General features: G+C 45.8%; 1 protein-coding gene and 1 pseudogene across 1 annotated transcript in view; both read right to left on the bottom strand.

Moving 5' to 3' along the window:
- Window positions 1-13,132, bottom strand: part of LOC105980364 — a 44,850-nt pseudogene extending 31,718 nt beyond the window's left edge.
- Window positions 1-19,013, bottom strand: part of Rgs20 (regulator of G-protein signaling 20) — a 98,506-nt gene that overhangs the window by 54,289 nt on the left and 25,204 nt on the right. The window contains 2 exon segments of the mRNA XM_013009287.1: window positions 14,380-14,618; window positions 14,621-14,715. Coding sequence (XP_012864741.1) covers window positions 14,380-14,618; window positions 14,621-14,715 — 334 coding nt within the window.

Genomic DNA, 19,013 nt, shown 5'->3' with positions numbered 1-19,013 from the left:
TGTTTCCCCTTCCAGTAACATAAAATGGACTAATGGGAGAGCATCTGGCCTGAAAAGCCTCAAATAGTTACTGCATTAAAATGTCAGATTATGCTGGTTCCCTCCCATGACCATCAGGAACAATCCAGGACATAAGGATTGTCTCCACGAACAATTCCCAATGAATCCACAATTTCCCCTCATATTTACATGAGTCAAAGTATCATACCTCACATCAATTTGATTTTTGATATGATTCTGTGGAGAAATCAAAGTATTTTTAAAGTGTCTCGAATACTTAGATTAAGTCTTTCAGCTAGAAGTCTGAGACCATCTCCCCACCCAACAGATCACCGCTTCTTAGCTGTAACAGTGCATAGCCACAATTACATAGACTTGAGTAATTTGGAGATGTTCATTAGTGAATGCCTCTGGAGTCCTTTCTTCTAACAGGCTGCTGTTGATGAGAATTGGCTAATAGAAACGCCAGTGCATTACCTTAGTGTTCCCAAGGCATTCTCTGCAGGTTGAGCTGGTGGAATGTTTTAGTCTGCTATGCCTAGGAAGTGACAGGTTTTGTTTCTTAAAGGAAAAAAATTGTACCAAACTTAAGTAGCAAGAATTCTAGGTTCCAGCCCTTAACCTAAAGCATCAGGTAGATGTACTGAACAAACAGCTGTGAAATGATAGACATTTCAAAATTGAAGTGTTTAGTAGTTATGAATGTTGGACTCTTTGTAGGTAAACATAGGAATTTATTATGTTAGGGGCTGGGAAGGTGGCTCAGTGGTAGAGCGCTTGCCTTGCATGCAAGGCCCTGGGTTCGATTCCTCAGCACCACATAAGCAAAAAGAAAAAAGCCGGAAGTGGCGCTGTGGCTCAAATGGTAGAGTGCTAGCCTTGAGCTGAAGAGCTGACGGACAGCGCCCAGGCCCAGAGTTCAGGCCCCACGACCAGACCCCCCCCAAAAAAGGAATTTATTATGTTGGTTGTGTGTGTGTGTGTGTGTGACAAAGAGAGAGAAAGACAGAGAGAGAACACAAGACCCACAGGGGAAAAAAATCCACGTGTTACTTTTGTAACTTAACGGGAGGAAACATTTCTTTAAGCTCACAATTTCAGAGATTTCAGTCATGAGCCTTATCTCTGTGGTTTCTGAGACAGTAGTAAGTCAGAGAGAGAGGAGGGGGGATAGACAGAGACAGAGAGAGCCTACAAAACTCAGGTTCAACTCTGAAGGACATACCCTAGTGATCTACTCCCTCCCAAAATGCTACAACACTTAAGCCTGTGGGTGACATTTTCTCCTCAAACCGTAACACTCTTATATGATGGTATAGGAGAAAAGGCTCATAGATCAGTTTAAATAAAACAGAGAATACAATCTATGTGTAGTCTCTTGATTCTCAGAACAGACTTCATGTAAATTAAATAAACAGATTCCCTATCTCAACCAGTAGCTATAGATACTTTTATCCCTCCATGATTTTGAAGATCACTAGAAGACAAGGAAATGAAATAAAGTTTTGTTGTATGTATGATATTTGTTAAACCTGCAAAAAAATGAGCTTTTTACTTTATTGAATTTTGTATAGTTTTACCTTTTTCATATTTTTTTTCAGCCTTGGGGTTTAAACTTCATTCAAACAAGTGTTCTACAATTGAACTCCACCATCAGTCCCTTTTTTTTTTTTTAGCTTTTTTTGTTTGTTTTCCTTTCTTTCTTTCTTTCTTTTTTTTTTTTTAGATAATGGCATACTTTATTCCCTGGGTTGGTCTGGACTTCGATCTTCCTACTTGTGCTTCCCTTTGTTTCTGAGATGACAGGCTGCCAATACAGAGCCCAGTCATTGGGCCTCCTACCTTTGGGAAGACAAGCACACACCACTGTATCCAGCTGTTGGCTGAGATGCAGTCACAGGGATTTTTATTCTGGGGCTGGCATTGAGTAGTGATACCCAGTCTCTACTTCCAAGTAGCTAGGATGAAAGACTTGAGCTATCACACCTTGATTTACCTTTTCCATACTCTTAGTCCTCTTCTGCTCTTTAACACAAATGTATTTACATGGTTGTTATAAGGTTCTGCTGTTTCCATGAACAAATACTTGATCTTTCCAAAAAGAACAGCTCACAGGTCATTCAAAGAGCCAGAGTAACTTATTTTCTTTAACAAAAAAATTAGCTTTCGTGGAATTTGATCATTTCCACATTATTGTATACAGAATTCCCAGATGTAAATCTGCATAGGGAGGGCAGACTTTTGCAGAATATGGAGTTCTAGCAGTGAAGCTGGTGGTTGCTGCATGGAAGAATTGAAGACTGGGACATGATTCAAGCCTCAGAAACCAACAAGAAACCACATTCTCTTTGCTTGGGTTAGGAACACTCAACTGCTTCCAGGATTACTATTTTCATCTTGGAATTAGAAGGGAATCCAGTTGTTTCCATGTATTAAGACTCTGTGTGTGTGTGTGTGTGTATGTGTGTGTGTGTGTGTGTGTGTGTGTGTGTGTATCATGAGGCCTGAATTCAGGGCTTAAGCACTGTCCTTAACCTGCTTTGCTCAAGGACAGAGCTCTATCACTAGAGCCACAAAAGCTCATGGACTTTTCTGCCTAAGCAGGCTATGAGCCAAAATCCTCAGATCTCAGTCTCCTGAGTAGCTAGGATTACAGGTCTGACCCACCAGTGCCACGCAACATAGTATTTTTTTAAGAAGCAAATGCCCACGTCAAGATAAAAAAAGAAGGGGCTGGGAAGGTGGCTCAGTGGTAGAGCGCTTGCCTTGCATGCCTGATGCCCTGGATTCGATTCCTCAGCACCACATAAGCAAAAAGAAAAAAAAAAAGCCAGAAGTGGCACTGTGGCTCAAGTGGTAGAGTGCTAGCCTTGAGCTGAAGAGCTGAGGGACAGCGCCCAGGCCCAGAGTTCAGGCCCCACAACTGGACCAAAAAAAAAAAAAAGAAGTTTGGAAAGAGGAAATTTAATATGAAAATTAATTGTACGTAAATCATTCACAGACATAATGCTAAAATTACAGCCCCTACATTGAGTCTCCTCTGAAAAGGTCAAACAGCTAATGTTTTCCTAAGTATTTCTTCTGTTCTCCTCTTACTGCCAACATCTTGGATTAACCTCTACTGGATTAACAACATCTTGGATTAACCTCTACAAGTAGTTAATTGTGAATTTTACTGAGAGTGACTAGTCTTAATGCAGCTAAATTTGATCTGAACTTTTGGGTTTCAGGGAACAATTTTTCAAAAATATACAAATGACAACAATTTGGCCAAATATTAATTCATAAAGTTATTCAACACTTCCTTAGATATTAGGTTATGGGTACAGATATTTTATATTAAAAATATTTGTCAGAAGTTTGTTGAAATGAAAACATTTTTAATCTGTACAAATAGAATCCTATCAAAATATAAATGTTTAAAGTAAAAAGAAGCCCCGGATCAGGGGCTTAAGATAATGATGAGTAAAATTAGAGGAGCAGGTGCTACTTACTAAAAACTACTTGGTCCTTTTGGTGTACACATTACTATAAGTATGCTCATAGTTGTATACTTAGACTTAAGGCTCACAAGTGGGCAAAGTCAAAATTTCTCTGTTTCCAGTGTGTGTGTTTACTTATACAGCAGCAATTGAGGCATAATGAGTTGCAAGGATTCCAACACATTTCTTTCCTTCATTCCAACATTTTATGCTTTACTAAATGTATATTACATTTATACATAAGAGAAAAAATATAATATTCATTTTTCTAGTTCCATTAGAAACATAGGCTATCATAAAAAGATGAGAGTGCAATGTAGTACTAAATGTAAAAGCAAAACAACTCATAAAGTTTCAATAAGTCAAAGCAGACCATTTATTCCACTTAGGCAAAAATAAAATCTAAGCTAAAAACTAAAATTAAATTTCTAAAGACACCACACAATTGTGGGAGCCAAGAGGATTAAATAAACTAGAGTTTGTATGAGAGAGGGCTCTTCCAAATGAGTCAAATGAGTCACTCACCAAGAGTTTTCTTTCCTGGAGGCCTCTGCTGAAGAGATAATTGGACTCTAGTCTCATGTAGAAAAATAAGTCCTCCCCAAAATCATGACTGACATCCTTAAGACCTAATGCGGAGTGGAAAAAAAACCCAACAACACACAGACACATAGGGAAATGGAGGCAAAAGGCAAAGAGGAAAATCTCTGCGGGTGAAACTAAATCTACTAAGTCTAGTCAGTCTAGTCTATGAAGACCAAGGAGCTAGAATCCACCATGCTATCAATCTGAAACCTGGAAGGAAACTCCTGAGAACAAAAGGAAGCCACAGATGGTTAAAATTGTAACCACCCCAAATTTATTTTAATTACTGGTTAGGCCAGAAATCATCTGCCCTTCATCCTCTGAGAGAAAATTCCTGAGCAAGATCAACTTGTTGGTGGAAGAAATGTCACAAGTGTACAGAAAATGTCTACATACAACAAAAATTACCAGATATAATTAAAAATGATAATTTTTTAAAATAAAAACAAGCAACAGGCAAGCATACAGACAATGTAAATATTGAGTTTAATAGACAAAAATGCGATAGAAGGGGCCGGGAAGGTGGCTTAGTGGTAGAGCGCTTGTCTTGCATGCATGAGGCCCTGGGTTCAATTCCTCAGCATCACATAAGCAGAAATAAATGGAAGTCGCACTGTGGCTCAAGTGGTAGAGCACTAGCCTTGAGCTGAAGGGTTGAAGGACAGCACCCAGGCCCAGAGTTCAGGCCCCATGACCGACAAAACAAACAAACAAAAATGAGATAGACATAAATGATGAAAAGAGGAGGAATTTCATCAGTGAATTTTAATTTATTCAAAAGACTCAAATGGACTACATTAAGATGTTAAAATAAGTCACTGTTTGGGTTGACCAAGGAGAAAGCACAACAGAGACAGGCTTATTAAAACAAAACATAGGTTAACATGAAGTTTTTAAATTGAAACAGATCACTAAAAATGAAGCAGACAGAGCAGAGAACAAGGGACATGACAAGGGGAAAAGGAAAGAGTCTAGAATGTATACAGTTTGAGTCCCAAAAGCTGGTAGAGAAGGGAAGGTGCAGAACAGGAGGAATTGTGAAATCTGAAGAGATATTGAGAGAAAAAATGTCTAAAGATGACGGAAGACATGAGCCAACAGATAGAAGATGCTCAGTGAATCCAAAACAGAGTAAGTACAAAGAAAACTACATCTGGTAAAAATTACAGCTCCTATCTGAAAAAATAACTAACGGGAAAACGGGCTAGGGGAGTGGCTCAGTGGAAGAGCACTTGTGTAGCAAGTACAAGACCCTGAGTTCAAACCCAATACCACCACCAACAAAAAATGTGATTCTTTACAGTAGCGCTGCCTAGGAGGAAGAGAAGTGAGTCTTATGGGGTGAGGGATGAAAATATTATTTATCTTGATCTAGAGCAGTAATGAGGGGTTTTTACTCACCCTGGAAATACTTGGTATCTACAGACATTTTTGTTTCTACTGGTATCCTGTGGATAGAGGTCAAAGATGTGGCCAAGATATCCTATAAGACATTGCACAATGCCCTCCAAAGATATTCACCCCAAAATATCAATTGTGTTGAGATTGATACCCTGATCTACATGGTTTTTGGTAATAGCGTATTTAATGTAAATTTTAGTAAGCTTAACTTTTTTTTTTTTGGTCATGGGACTTGAACTCTGGGCCTGGGCATTGTCCCTGAGCTCTTCATCTCAAGGCTAGTGCTCTACCACTTGAGCCTCAGCACCACTTCTAGTTTTCTGGTGGTAGATAAGAGTTTCATGGACTTTCCTGCACATGCTGGCTTTGAACTGTGATCCTCAGATCTCAGCCTTCTGAGTATCTAGGATTACAGGCATGAGCCACCAGTGCCCAGCTTAAGCTCCACATCTAACTTGTGTATTTTATTTGTACAATTCAAGTCTAGAAAGTTCAAAGTAATCATAAATCTTACAAAAGCACCTAAGGACTCCTTCTCGAAACCTGGCACATTCATGTAGAAACTTTGCTTCAATTAAAGGATTCTAACAACCTGAAATTACCAGGAATGCTAAGTCAGAAAGTATTAAACCCATGGGATGGGGGATTAAGAAAGAGCAATACAGTAATGTATAATCAAAGTACATTGTATTCTTGCTCAAGGGGTAGAGCACCTTTTTAGCAAGCACGAGGCCTTGATTCAAACCCCAGTACCATAAAACACACATGCATGTGCACTTGCACACACGCGCAGACACACACACACACACACACACACACAAACTAGAGAGTAGGGAATATGTAAATAATATCCATGATGTCATTAGATGTGGTATTTATAAAAATACATTAAGATATATGGCAGAATCCATGGACCAGAAATTCTGTTGGTGCCATCAGAAAATAAACATTTTTAAGTATGGAGAGACTTTGATACAAATTAAGAAATCTATGAGTCTCTTCAATATCACAACCACCCCATTGTGAAGCATAGAAGCCATTTACAAAGGTCAGGTAAGGAGTATGCTGCACAAATTCTTTTCATTGACTTAGTCCTGATTCTAGCCATGCAACTCTAAAAAAGTTAGAAGTGTTAGGTGCTTGGGGATGAGGGTGTAGCTCAGTGACAGATTTGTGAGGTCCTGGGTTTGATATTCAGTGCAAGTGAATATGGGTATGCACACACACGCACACACACAGGTGCCAAGTGTTGCTAGTCTTAAAGCAGCAGTACAAACATGTTTTAGCGATGCCAGCCATGATTAAGTTAGCGTCAGAGGTGACTAGGCCATAACCAAGACAGCAAGTCTCCTCTTTCTCACTGTCAGTCAGCGGTGCACATTGTTCAGCCCAGCTCCTCACAAAATCAACTATGTACCTTCACAGGAGGTGCTGTTTTTGAAAATGCAAGGACTAATATGGATAGGAGAAAGACTTTATAGAGTAAAATTAATTACTAGAAATTAATTACTAGAAATCTGAAAGATCAATGGCTTTAACAACTTTAGGAATAATTCATGTATCACCTCTGGGAAACTAAGCATATTCTTATATTTCACAAATGATTCTCTCCTTAAATATTGTAGCTCGAGTTGAATCAGCGGAATTAGAAACAAGGTTATCTATTGTATGAAGTCCTAATCATACAATATTACCTTGAGCACTCATCCACATCAAACTTTCTTGTGAATGGCCTCGAAAGGAGGACATTCCATTGTACTATGAGCTGACTCACCCAAGCAGCAGCTTCTAAACTCTCAAGCTAGAAGCTCAAGGTACCATTCAGGAACCAATTCAGATGGTGCTGGTACTTAGTGACTCACAGTTATTGTACTAAATGCGAAGCTGTGACTCAGAGGGAACCCTATTAGCTGCTGACTGACACTGTGCTTATTTGAATAGAAGCTCACAGGATGAGTCATCTGGTAGCACTCTGAAATCCAATCTGAAGTATCTGAACTTGGACAGTGATTCACATGGTAATCATATTGGGACCTGATTTGACACATATGATTTCAAAACTCAGTTCTCCCAAACTGGCTTGGGAGTGTGCTAAAAGGTCACTCCCTGCTTGATGCCCTGGATTTCCATCTAAGAACCTGTGGTCTAGCCTTAGATGCAAAGTTAAGGGCAAGATCCTGAGTTTGGGCATCGGAGACAACTGAACTCTTCTTCCTCAGGGATGAGGGCACAATTCCTAGAAGTATATTCCCTGGAAAACATGTTTCTCTAAATAACTCTGTGGGTTTACCCACAGGCTCAGCCCATGCAATTCTTCAGCTGTTTACAAGAGGCTAGACCTTTAAGCTACCATCTGTGCATGTTCCTAGAAAGTGAGTATCATTAAACTGCCCCAATGCAGAAAGGGACAGGCAGCAGGATTTTAGAAGTTGTTGGCCTATTGCATTAAATTAAGAAAAAAATGTTTCTCTTTTACTCTTATTAGTACACAAAATTTGGAAGAATAAGATCTCCTGTGTAATTTTGTCAGGTCACACTGTGGTTTGAACTCAGGGCCTTGTGCTTGTTAGGAAGGCACTTTACAACTCGTGCCGCATCCCAAGCCTGCCTGTATATTATTTATTATTATTATTATTGTTTTGTGGGGGTACTGAAACTTTTAACTTGGAACCTCAATATTGTTCCTTAGCTTTTTCACTCAAAGCTGATACTCTACTACTTAAGCCATAGCTCCATTTCTGGCTTGCCCTTTCCTTTTCCTTTTCCTTTTCCTCCCTCCATCCCTCTCTCCTTCCTTCCTTCTTTCCTTCCTTTGTTTTTGTGGTTAATTGGAGATAAGAATTTCATAAACTGGGGCTGGGAAGGTTGCTCAGTGGTAGAGCGCTTGCCTTGCATGCATGAGGCCCTGGGTTCAGTTCCTCAGCACCATATAAGCAAAAAGAAAAAAGCCGGCAGTGGCACTGTGGCTCAAGTGGTAGAGTGCTAGCCTTGAGCTGAAGAGCTGAGGGACAGCGCCCAGGCCCAGAGTTCAGGCCCCACGACCGGACCCAAAAAAAAAAGAATTTCATAAACTTCCCTGCTCAGGCTGGCCTCAAACCATGTTCTTCAGATCTCAGCCTCCTGAAAGAAAAACATCTTCAAATCTGGTACAAGGGGAGTTTATGAATTTAATAAAAGCTTAGCCAGGGCTGGGACTTGGCTCAGCGGCAGAGTGCTTGCCTCAGATGCATAAGGCCCTGGGTTGATTCCTCAGCACCATATAAGCAGAAAAAAGCTGGGAGTGGCGCTGTGGTTCAAGTGGTAGGGCGCTAGTCTTGAGCTGAAGAGCTGAGGGACAGTGCCCAGGCCCAGAGTTCATACCCCATGACCGACCAAAAAAAAAAAAAAAAAGCTTAGCCAGGTGCTAGTGGCTCATGCCTGTAAACCTAGCACTCAGGAGGCTGAGATCTGGGGATTGAGGTTCAAAGCCAGCTTGGGCAAGAGAGTCCAGGAAATTCTTATCTCCAACTAACCACCAGAAAACTGAAGTGGAGCTGTGACTCAAAGTGATAGAGCACTAGCCTTGGGCTGAAGAGTTCAGGGACAAGTGCCCAGGCCCTGAGTTCAAGCCCCAGCCTTGTCTTTCTTGGTGCTGGAGAGAATACACACTTATATATTTTTTCCTTGTATGTATCTCTGCTTTCCTGTTTGTAAAAGGCTCACAAATTATAGTAAACAGAAAGTCATCCATGCCATACAGAAATTAGTCATAGTTGTAATAATTCTTTTTTCTTTTGGCTTGAACTTAGAGCCCGAGCTTTTTCACTCAAAGATGGTGTTCTACCACTTGAACCACACTTCTACTTCTGGCTTATTGATGGCTAAATGGAAATAAGAATCTCACGACTTCCCTATTTGTCTGACTCTGAACCTCAATCCTCAGATTTAGGCCTCCTGAGTAGCCAGTATTATAGGTATGAGTCAATGGCACTCAGCTTTTAATAATTCTAAACTCTCCCAACGTTTGCTCATTTATAACCAGAAATGGATGCAATAAAAGTTGTCATCATGCTATATTTTTATATAATAAAGGATTTTTCATATAAAATATTTGTAGTGATCTCAGAGAAGCTAGCTTTTCATTTCTCAAATAAGCTTTCAGATTGTCCTAAATAAAATGGACTTGGTACAGTATTTTAATAAAGATAATGGATTTTTTTTCTGTAAATACTTTCTTTTTGGGGGGGGGGTCCGGTTGTGGAGCCTGAACTCTGGGCCTGGGCACTGTCCCTCAGCTCTTCAGCTCAAGGCTAGCGCTCTACCACTTGAGCCACAGCGCCACTTCCGGCTTTTTTCGTTTTGCTTATGTGGTGCTGAGGAATCGAACCCAGGGCCTCAGGCATGCAAGGCAAGCGCTCCACCACTGAGCCACCTTCCCAGCCCTCTGTAAATACTTTCAAAATGTGTATTTGTTTCATAATGTGAACTCTTTTAAAGATCACAGAGAAGTTTCTTAAGTGATTTTTGAAGGTTATATGTAAATATCTCATAACTAACCAAAATAAAGGGTCTAGATGATATAAAAATGTACTGCATTAGAACTTAAATGCATATAGAAATGCATAAAACATTTACTGTTTTCTAATTTGCATTTACACACTTCATAGCACACAAAAACAAGCATTTTGAACAGAGTCTGTTAAGGGGTAGATACTACTAGCAAGAGGGGAGTTGAGCTAACAAGGGTGAACTGATGAATATGGTCAAAATAGGTTGATGACATGTATCAAAATACAATAATGAACCCTACTGACATTGTATTATGAAGGAGGAAGAGGTACAGAGAGTGATGGGGAGATTGACTGGAATGCATTATACACATGTGTGGAAATGTCACAATGAACAAACAAGCACACAAACAAATACATACATAAATAAAAATATAGCTGGGTCCTGGTGGTTCACACAAAAATCCTAGCTACTTAGCTGGTTGATATCTGAGGATGGGTATTTTAACACCAGCCCTGTCAGGAAAATCAGTGAGACACAATTAACCAGTAAAAAGTAGGAAGCAAAGCTGTGGCTCAAGTGATACAGTGCTAAACTAGAGTTAAAAAGCTAAGGGACAGCCAGGGTGCTGAGTTCAAGACCCAATACCAACAAATATATATAAATTTTGTTCCTATTTTGTCTGTCATGGGGCTTGAACTCTGGGCCTAAGCACTGTTTGCTCAAGGCTAGCACTCTACCACTTTGAGTCACAGCACCACTTCTAATTTTCTGGTAGTTAATTGGAGATAAGAGTCTATAATGGACTTTCCAGTCTGGGTTGGCTTTGACCTGTGACCCTCAGACCTCAGCCTCCTGAGTAGCTAAGATTACAGGAGTGAACCACAGCATCCAGCTTCCTAACTTTTTTTTAAGACAGGGTGTCACTGCATTGCCCTAGCTGGCTTTGAACTCACCATCCTCCTGGTTCCGCCTCCCAGTGCTGTGATTATAGGCATGTTCCTATATTTTGAAGTTCACTTAACCATTTTAACATTAATATAATAGCTTTTGAATAGTATCTGCCAGACAATTATAAGAGCTTTAGTGATCAATTTATTAAATGCCAGCAGGTACCATCTTACAGACGATAAAACTAAGACACACAGAGGTTAAGTAACTTGTTTAAAGTCACATAACTAGGTTGGGATTTGAACCATCACTTACTTATACATCCCAGGACTCTTTCCCCATTAGGCAACACAGCTTTCATTGCCTCTTATGAAATGCATTACAGGATAAATTCGTAGAACATTCGGTTTTGCGCAAATAGAGTAAAAATAACTTGAAATTGCAAGTTAAAATAAACTTAAAAATAGGGTCATTTGATTGCAAATGTTCTTGCCAAGTCTGGGGAGGAAGTCGGGCCATTTGTGTGTGTGTGTGTGTGAGAGAGAGAGAGAGAGAGAGAGAGAGAGAGAGAAAGAGAGAGAGAGAGAGAGAACCTGGGCTTTTGTTTAATCGATTCTGTAGTCTGGAGGATTAGACGTGAAATAAAGTCAAGCCTCAAGCTTCGCAGGACTCTTGGCCTCGGTGACTGGGAAGAGGGTACGGTCTAAAGGAATGTGACGGTGGCGGATGCAGGAGCCCCTTATTGCTTGGGGGGGCGGGGCGGGAGTCTCACACTTTGGGAACAATTCCGAGCCCCACTGGGCAGGTGACTTTCCGCTACTGATCGCCCCAAGGACACTGGCTGCGGTTCCAACAACCGGTAAACCCCAGTGTGATGTGTGCGTGTGGAGCAGGGACCCACTCGTTTTGGAGAGATGGGCCGCTATCACGCTCTAAGAAGGAACGGGGAAAGGCGGGATCTCCACCGCCATCCCCGCCCCGGGCGCATTTCTCTTGGGAGTGGGAAAGCCTGAACCACCACTCTACTTTCCCTTCCCTATCCTACCCACCGGCGGTGGCGCGGGGAAAGCCAGGCTGCAACAGATCCTCGTGGGCTGACCACAGAACTTCACCGACCAGTCCGCCCTCCGCGCGTGTCCGCTCGCCTACGGGGCGGGGTGGGGGTCCCCGCCCGGGTTTCCCTGGGATGTTGGCGGAGCCTGGAAGCGCGCCGGCTGTCCCCGGGCTCCTCCCCGAGGCAGACGGAGGTGGGGCGAGTAGGTCAGGCTTTTGGACTCCTCCCGGACGCCCACCTTGTCTTTCACTACTGGAAAGCCCCAGCACGTAGACCCCTCCCACAAACATCTCCCCCAGATTGAGAGCACCGCCTTCCCCCAGCTCCCTCCGCCGCGGGAGTGGGGTGGGGGCCTCGCCGTTCCCAGATCCTCATTAGGCTCCAGTCCTCCCGAGAGCCCTAGCTGGTCCATGCATGCACTCCACCGTCCAAGGGCCTCGCCAACATCGATGCCCACCCCCACGGCCTATTGCAGACCCTCTACCCTGCCCGCATCCCCGGTCGCCGCAACCCGGACGCCCCAACTTGGGGAGCATATCTCTGGGCCCATGGGGGGGGGGGGGACTGGGCGATTGGGTTTGCTCAAAGTAAATCCCCGCAGCGCCCGCACCTCCAGGAACAACTCTGTCGCTAAAGAGTCCCCGGTAGACACTGAAACCCAGCCTTCCCGGCTAAGGTGCCCAGGCGGGCGCCCTCGCCCTAACCCGCCGTCTCCGACCTCTCCTGCGTCGCGCTTCTCGGAAAGGGCGCCCTGCGTTCCGGGAGCGGCTCCGGGTCCTTCCCACCTGCGCACCGACGGCCCGGCCTGCGCGCCTCGCCCAGCGCGTCCCGCTCCCCAGCCACTTGCCGGGAGTTTCCCCAGTACTCTTGGGATGGTCAATATGCATTTTAATCTTTAAAGGCTAGAGTCCCGACCCAGTCTCCAAGGATGTGATAGAAACCGATCCTAGTGGCTCGATGCTGCCTTCAGTCGCTCACTCGCGCCGACGGGGAGAGGGGGCTCGCAGGGGACCACCGACCCATTGGACTCCCGCCGCTGGCCGCGACGAAGACGGTCCCGGGTCCTGCCACGGCCCTGACTCGGGCATTTGCTAGTCCCAGGCCCCGGGAAGCGCCCGAGAGGAAGAGGGGGTGATGGGTACTGAGGAAGCGGGGTACTCACAGTCCCACTGTCCACCGGGCTGGCTGGAGGGGAAGCTCCGGCGGGCTCGCCTCCGTTGGCCGTGCGCATGCGTCCGGCGTGTACCGTATTTTGATTACAAAGCCTAGTGCGGTCCCTTACTAAAGAGCCCGCGATGGCTCCCCGCGGCTTTCTCCCTACAGTCGCTCTCAGGCTTTGCTCTCGCTCTCTCCTCTCTTCCTTTTCCTTCCCCGCCCCCTGACTCGCCCTCCCCGGGCCGGGCAATCCCAGGTCTCGCCTCCTCCCTCTGGTGGTGGCGTGCTCCGCGTGGCGGGGGCTGGGACACTCCCCCGTCCCCACGCGAGCAAGTCTGCAGCTCGGGTTCCTTCCTCCAGCCTCAGATCAGCAAACACAGAGTGTGGGCGCGACGCCCGGAGAGCAACCAGGGCGCCCGCAGAGCCCAGCTTCTGCTCCCTCGCCGCAGCTTAGGGGAAGCACAGCCGGAGCGCCGGACTTCACGACTAGACCTTGGGGAAGAAGTGGGACGGAGGGAGGAGCTGGAAGGTGGGGTGGGGGAGCGGAAGCGCGAGCCTCGTAGCGGCTGGGTCCCCAGAATCGCGCCTGGAGACTCCCTCCTCCCCCCTACATTTCCAAGCTCTGGCCTCAGCCCGGGTGCACCCCGCCTCTCCTTCTGTACCCCAGGCGGGTCTTCACTCGGTCTTGGCCAGCCCGAGACCTGAGTAGAGCGCAGGACCCCCCCCCCTCCCCGCCAGCATCTCGCCAAGTCTCTTGGCAGCTCTCCTCTTCGCCCTCCTTTTCTGGGACTTAGGAATCCGCACGGAGGGAAACCCCGAGGCAGCGGAAACCCTGGCACCCGAGAGACTGCTGGGTGGTGCTGGTGGTGATCGGTGTGTGAGTGCACGAGTTCGAAGCCCTAAACTGAAGCTGGGAACGGACCTGATAGAAAAATAGCCTCACGTCATTTCCTCTGCCCGTGAGGAGGACGGGGGACTGAGGGGGCGCGCCCTCGGAGCCCGCGGAGGCGAGTCTGGGGCCGGCTTGGAAGAGGGGAGGCGGGTTGGGGGAGGCGGAGCTGAGCGCAGAGTTTGAAGAGCAGCTCGGGGGAAGGCTAGCGCTCCCTCCCACTTCCAGGGACCCCAGAACGGAAGTGAGTGGTCGGGAACAAAGTAGCTCTGAGAGCCTCGGGGGTGGAGGAATGCCAGGGAGTCGCCGGCGCGCTTTCTATTGTTGCGCCCACCGCGGTCGGTACCTTCCCCTAGCGCCAGCCGCGGGCGGTTGGCTCTGGGGCCAGCGGGAGACACGCCTCTGTCCGTCTGGTGGGGGTTCTGAGTACTCACAGGCATGGGGAAACTCTGCCCGGCGCTGAAGTCTTCTTTCCCGGGCTTGGCAACCCAGTGGGCCAGCCCCAGCGGGCTAAACCCCGAGGGTCTGCCTGACAGTGCCAATGCTGCCCCGAGCAGGAGCAAGTGGCGGGTGCGCTCCAAATCGTGTCCCTGCAAGAGCCGGGCGGCCGGCAGCGCCGGAAGCAGGGGGGACAAGTACGGGCGCTGTTGGGGAGTCTCTGGAGGTTGTCGCGAAGAAGGTGAGAGAAGAACTGTGTGAGGCTGCGGAGCGAGCTCGAGAGGAGGCTGAAGAGCGTCGGGACAGCGGGCAATCCTGGGAGCTGTGCAGGGCCGGCGGCGGGGAGGGCGGGGGAGTGGGGCAGGGGGAGAGAGGAGAGAAACAAAACCAGCACACCATTACTGTTGTGTCCAGACACTTAAATGAGGCCACTCATTACACCATTTAAAAAAGTTACTTTGCAGATACAAGAGAAGATCGGTAAAAAGCCAAAGAAAAAGCCCATGGTTAGATTGTTTCCCTTATGAGCCTCTCCTGGCGATGGCTAGAACTCAGAATCGCAGGCTCTGAATTAGCCTTTTCTGCTTAATCTAGCTAGTGCTTTACCTCTTAAATCACACCTCCACGTCTGCCCGCCCCCACCTCCCCCTAAAGAGTCTCTGGAATCTGCCCCAGGCTTCAATATCAGCCTCCAGAGTAAACTAGGATTCCCACTGCCCTTTGTAACTCTGTGCTACTCGGTGTAGTCTATAGACCAGTTGCCCTGTTGCCAGTGCTTAGAGGCTCCTTAGAAATGCAAAATCTCATCCTAACCCACTGCATCTGAATCTGCATGCTAACACTCCCAGAGAATATGTACGCACGTTGAATGTGACATGCCCTGTACAGAAGGTCTGTGTTTACATCTGTTAGGTGGTTTTTTTTTTTTGGTGGTGGGACCTGAACTCAGGGCCTGGGGCACTGTCCCTCAGCTCTTCAGCTAAAGACTAGCATCTACCTCTTGAGCCTCAGCACCATTTCTGGCTTTTTCTGCTTATGTGGTGCTGAGGAATCAAACGTAGGGCCTTACGCATGCAAGGTAAGCACTCTACCACTGAGCCACCTTCCCAGCCCATCTGTTAGTTCTTTAGGATGTTTCTTCACTTCCATGTCTCCTGATCCTTTCTCTCCCTTGTCATTTTCCACTAGAACTCTTCTGCAACTGGCAGTGTTGGATTTGGCTACCAAATCTCGTTGGGATAGTTAAGGGGAGGTAGCTCCAGGTAGGTAGAGGATCCTAGCTCCTCCCCCCCCCACCCCCCACTCCCCGGCAGAGAAAGGGACTAGCCAATTTGGCTTCCGACGTGTTGAGTGGAGTATTAAGGACAGGGCTCCTTGTTGGGACCACTGCTACAATCATGCACTCTGCAGTTCTCCTTTGGGAATTCTATCTCTCTATCTTTTTTCTCAGGAATACACTTTTCTATTTTCCACTTGCTGCTTTCGAGTCCTAACTGATGAGTGAAAAGTATTTATTTTTCTCTAGAGAGTAGTGAAATAATTCTTGGTTCTAGCCTCACTACTAACTTGATGGCTCCCCTTAGGTCTTTATTCTTAGTTCATCTGCTTCACTGATAAAGGAATGAATTTGGGGTTTTTTGAAGGCCAAGTTCTTAGTTCTAGTCTTTGAGAAGCTTTTCGTGCTTCATAGTGCACTAGCCTTTACTGTAGTTACAACCAGAGCATTACTCGGCCAATCCAAACAACTCCCTCAAATAAAACAAAACAATTTAATCTGTCTGTGAAAAACAAGAGTGATAGTTGCCAAGAAAAATGGAGATGGGGCGGGAAGCGATGAATAAAAGCGACCCTGTGACGAGGTGCAGGAAGGGCCCGGGTCTCACACCGCTGGGCGCGGGTCCCAGGGGCGCGGCGGGCGCTCTCCAGGGTCCTGAAGGCAAGAGCAGCCGCAGGCGGCCTCGTGGGCCTGGCACCGTTCCCCAGCTCCTCAGTCACCAAGGCCCTGCCTGTTTTCTTAGGGCGGTGGAAATCTTGTGGGAAGAGATTGTCAGGAGGGAGGGAGGAAACCTAGCAACCCATTCTCATTCATGAGGCCTTTTCTTGGGAGCTGCTGAGAGAGTTGGCAGATTTGTCTTTGGTTTGTATGCGCTGGGAAGGGTTGAGCTCGATTTGCGTTTCTGAGTTAAGTTCTCACTACTCCGTTTCCCCTCATTACATCGTTCTGGAGAATAGAGTCGTTCTAGAATTTTCATTCCCCTGGTTTGAAAGGTCCCCTCAGTTGTCTGGCATGATGCATTGGTTTTAGGGAATGGCGCTGGCTGCTTGGGAGGCTTCAGGCAGAGTGCCAACAGATCAGTGTTGGGGGAGGGGAGGGGGGTTCCCAGCATGGAGTCATTGAGAATCGCCCTGTCCTTGGAGAGAGGGCACGTGACTCATCTCTCAGACTGGGAGAGTGCAACCTACACTCAGGGTGTTGGACCTAGATGTTTGGAAGCTCAGTGCCGCATGCCCCTACCTGGTACTGTGAGCCCACTGTGAGCCGTTTGCTCCTAACTCCTGGGTCCTGGGTGTCACAGACCCTGCCAACTGGGAGTTCAGGAATCTCGGCAGACTTGGGCCCTTAGGCCGCCGGGGTAACTCTAGTTGAGAGAGGACTGGCCAGGACCCCAGAGACCTAGACATAGGCTGGCCTGAAGCTTGCCTGAAAAGTGAACGCCTGGCACACTTCTGCAATGCATGCCCGACTCCGTGAAGCCCCAAAGGGCTGGAAAGGCCTTTTGTGGGTTCCCAAATTTGGAGTCTCCAGCTGGTGTTTTCAAATGATTTTCTGAGAATCTGTAACCTGACACCCTTCTCTTTTCTCCCCTCTCCCCAGGCTTTTTTTTCCCTAAGTCACTTGCAGGCCCCTTTTCCTGGCATGCTTCATTAGGCATTTTGCTTCGGTCCTGTGCTTCAAGACAGAGCCTCTTGTGAAGGAAATGGTGAAAATATTCAGACAGAATAAAAGTCTCCCACGATCCAAGAAAAACAAAGCTTGAGCTCTTGCTCATCTGGTGACAGGAACTTTCCTAGATTGATCTTCCCGCAGGCTCTTGCTCTGTTTGCAACTCTGAAAGGCTGACAGGGAGGTAGGGGGAGGTCCTCTGGGACCGGGTAAGGGGAGGACCTCTGTGTCTTCTTTGACTTTCCTGGGTGTGAAGTGTGGCGGGAATAGGTGCCAGAATCCACTGACTTTCTTTGGCCGGCAAGGGCTTAATCACACTGCAAAATTCAACCTGGAAAAAGTTATCTAAGGAGAAACCTCCAGCTAGCTGCCCCTGCCTCCACTCAGAGAGCCTTCTGCCTTTGTGCAGACAGGCTGACTGTGTCAGTAACAGCCACAAAATGCAATTATCCTGGAATCTATTCCTGAAAGCACTGGTCCTTAGGGATTCAGGAGACTTTGGGAACACTTTATTCTGATTGAGCAGCCACTTCCCTAATTAATCATGTGGCTGTGGAGGAGTGATCCAACTGCCTGGATGCAGACTACAAAATTGATTTGGGCACACCCAGATCAATATAAACAATGCCTTCTTTTCAAAGGCAAGTTGAGTATTTTTATTCACACTTCAAGTAGTAGCATTTCAGAAAGAAAAATCAAACTGCCCCTTTATCAAAACCTAGGGAACACTTTTCAAGTTAAAAATCACACAACAGGATTTACAATTAGATTTAATTTTAAGAAAAGGCTTATTTCCTCCTGAACTTTATTTTTTAATTCCATTTTGCCCTGGTTTAGACATATTATATATTTTTGTTTTCTGTTATTTGGGATATCATCAAAATTATGTAGACAAATCTCTGACTGAACTGACTATAAAGAATGCCAACTGGAAAAGGACAATGAATGAGTGAAGCAGAACATGATTATTAGAGTCACAGATGATTGGAGGACAATCAAATATTTAATAATATGTTTCTTTTCTTTTCTTTTTTGTTGGTCATGGGGCCTGAACTCTGGGCCTGGGCGCTGTCCCTTAGCTCCTCAGCTGAAGGCTAGTGCTCTACCACTTGAGCCTCAGCCCCACTTCCGGCTTTTTCTGCTTATGTGGTGCTGAGGAATGGAACCCAGGGCCTCATGCATGCAAGGCAAGCGCTCTACCACTAAGCCACCTTCCCAGCCCCATAATATGTTTCTTTTTGTTACTGTTTTGTGCTAGTATTAGAGTTTGAAGTCAAGGCTTTGAAGTCTTCTTTGGCTTTTCTGCTCAAGGTTGGCACTCTACCACATGAGCCATAGCTCCATTTCTGGCTTTTTGACAGTTAATTAGAGCTAAGATTCTCACAGACTTTTCTGCTTGGTCTGGCTTCAGGTCACCATCCTCAGGTCTCAGCCTCCTGAGTAGCTAAGATTATAGGTGTTAGCTACCAGTGCCTAGCTAATAATATGTTTCTTTTAGGGTTCACTTGGAATCTCAATGTTATGAGTGAAAGTACAACTGTTAAAAAAACAATTTCCACGTAGCTATTAATTAGTTTTATATAATCATGCATTTAATATTTTTAATATTTTTATTTATTTGCTGTCCTGGGGATTGAACCCATGGATTCATGCATGTTTGGTTCATACACTAAGCTAGACCTCCTA

The sequence above is a fragment of the Dipodomys ordii genome, unplaced genomic scaffold (assembly GCF_000151885.1).
Source record: "Dipodomys ordii isolate 6190 unplaced genomic scaffold, Dord_2.0 Scaffold9, whole genome shotgun sequence".
In the NCBI taxonomy this organism is placed as follows: domain Eukaryota; kingdom Metazoa; phylum Chordata; class Mammalia; order Rodentia; family Heteromyidae; genus Dipodomys; species Dipodomys ordii.
This window is presented reverse-complemented; position numbering and strand designations above follow the sequence as displayed.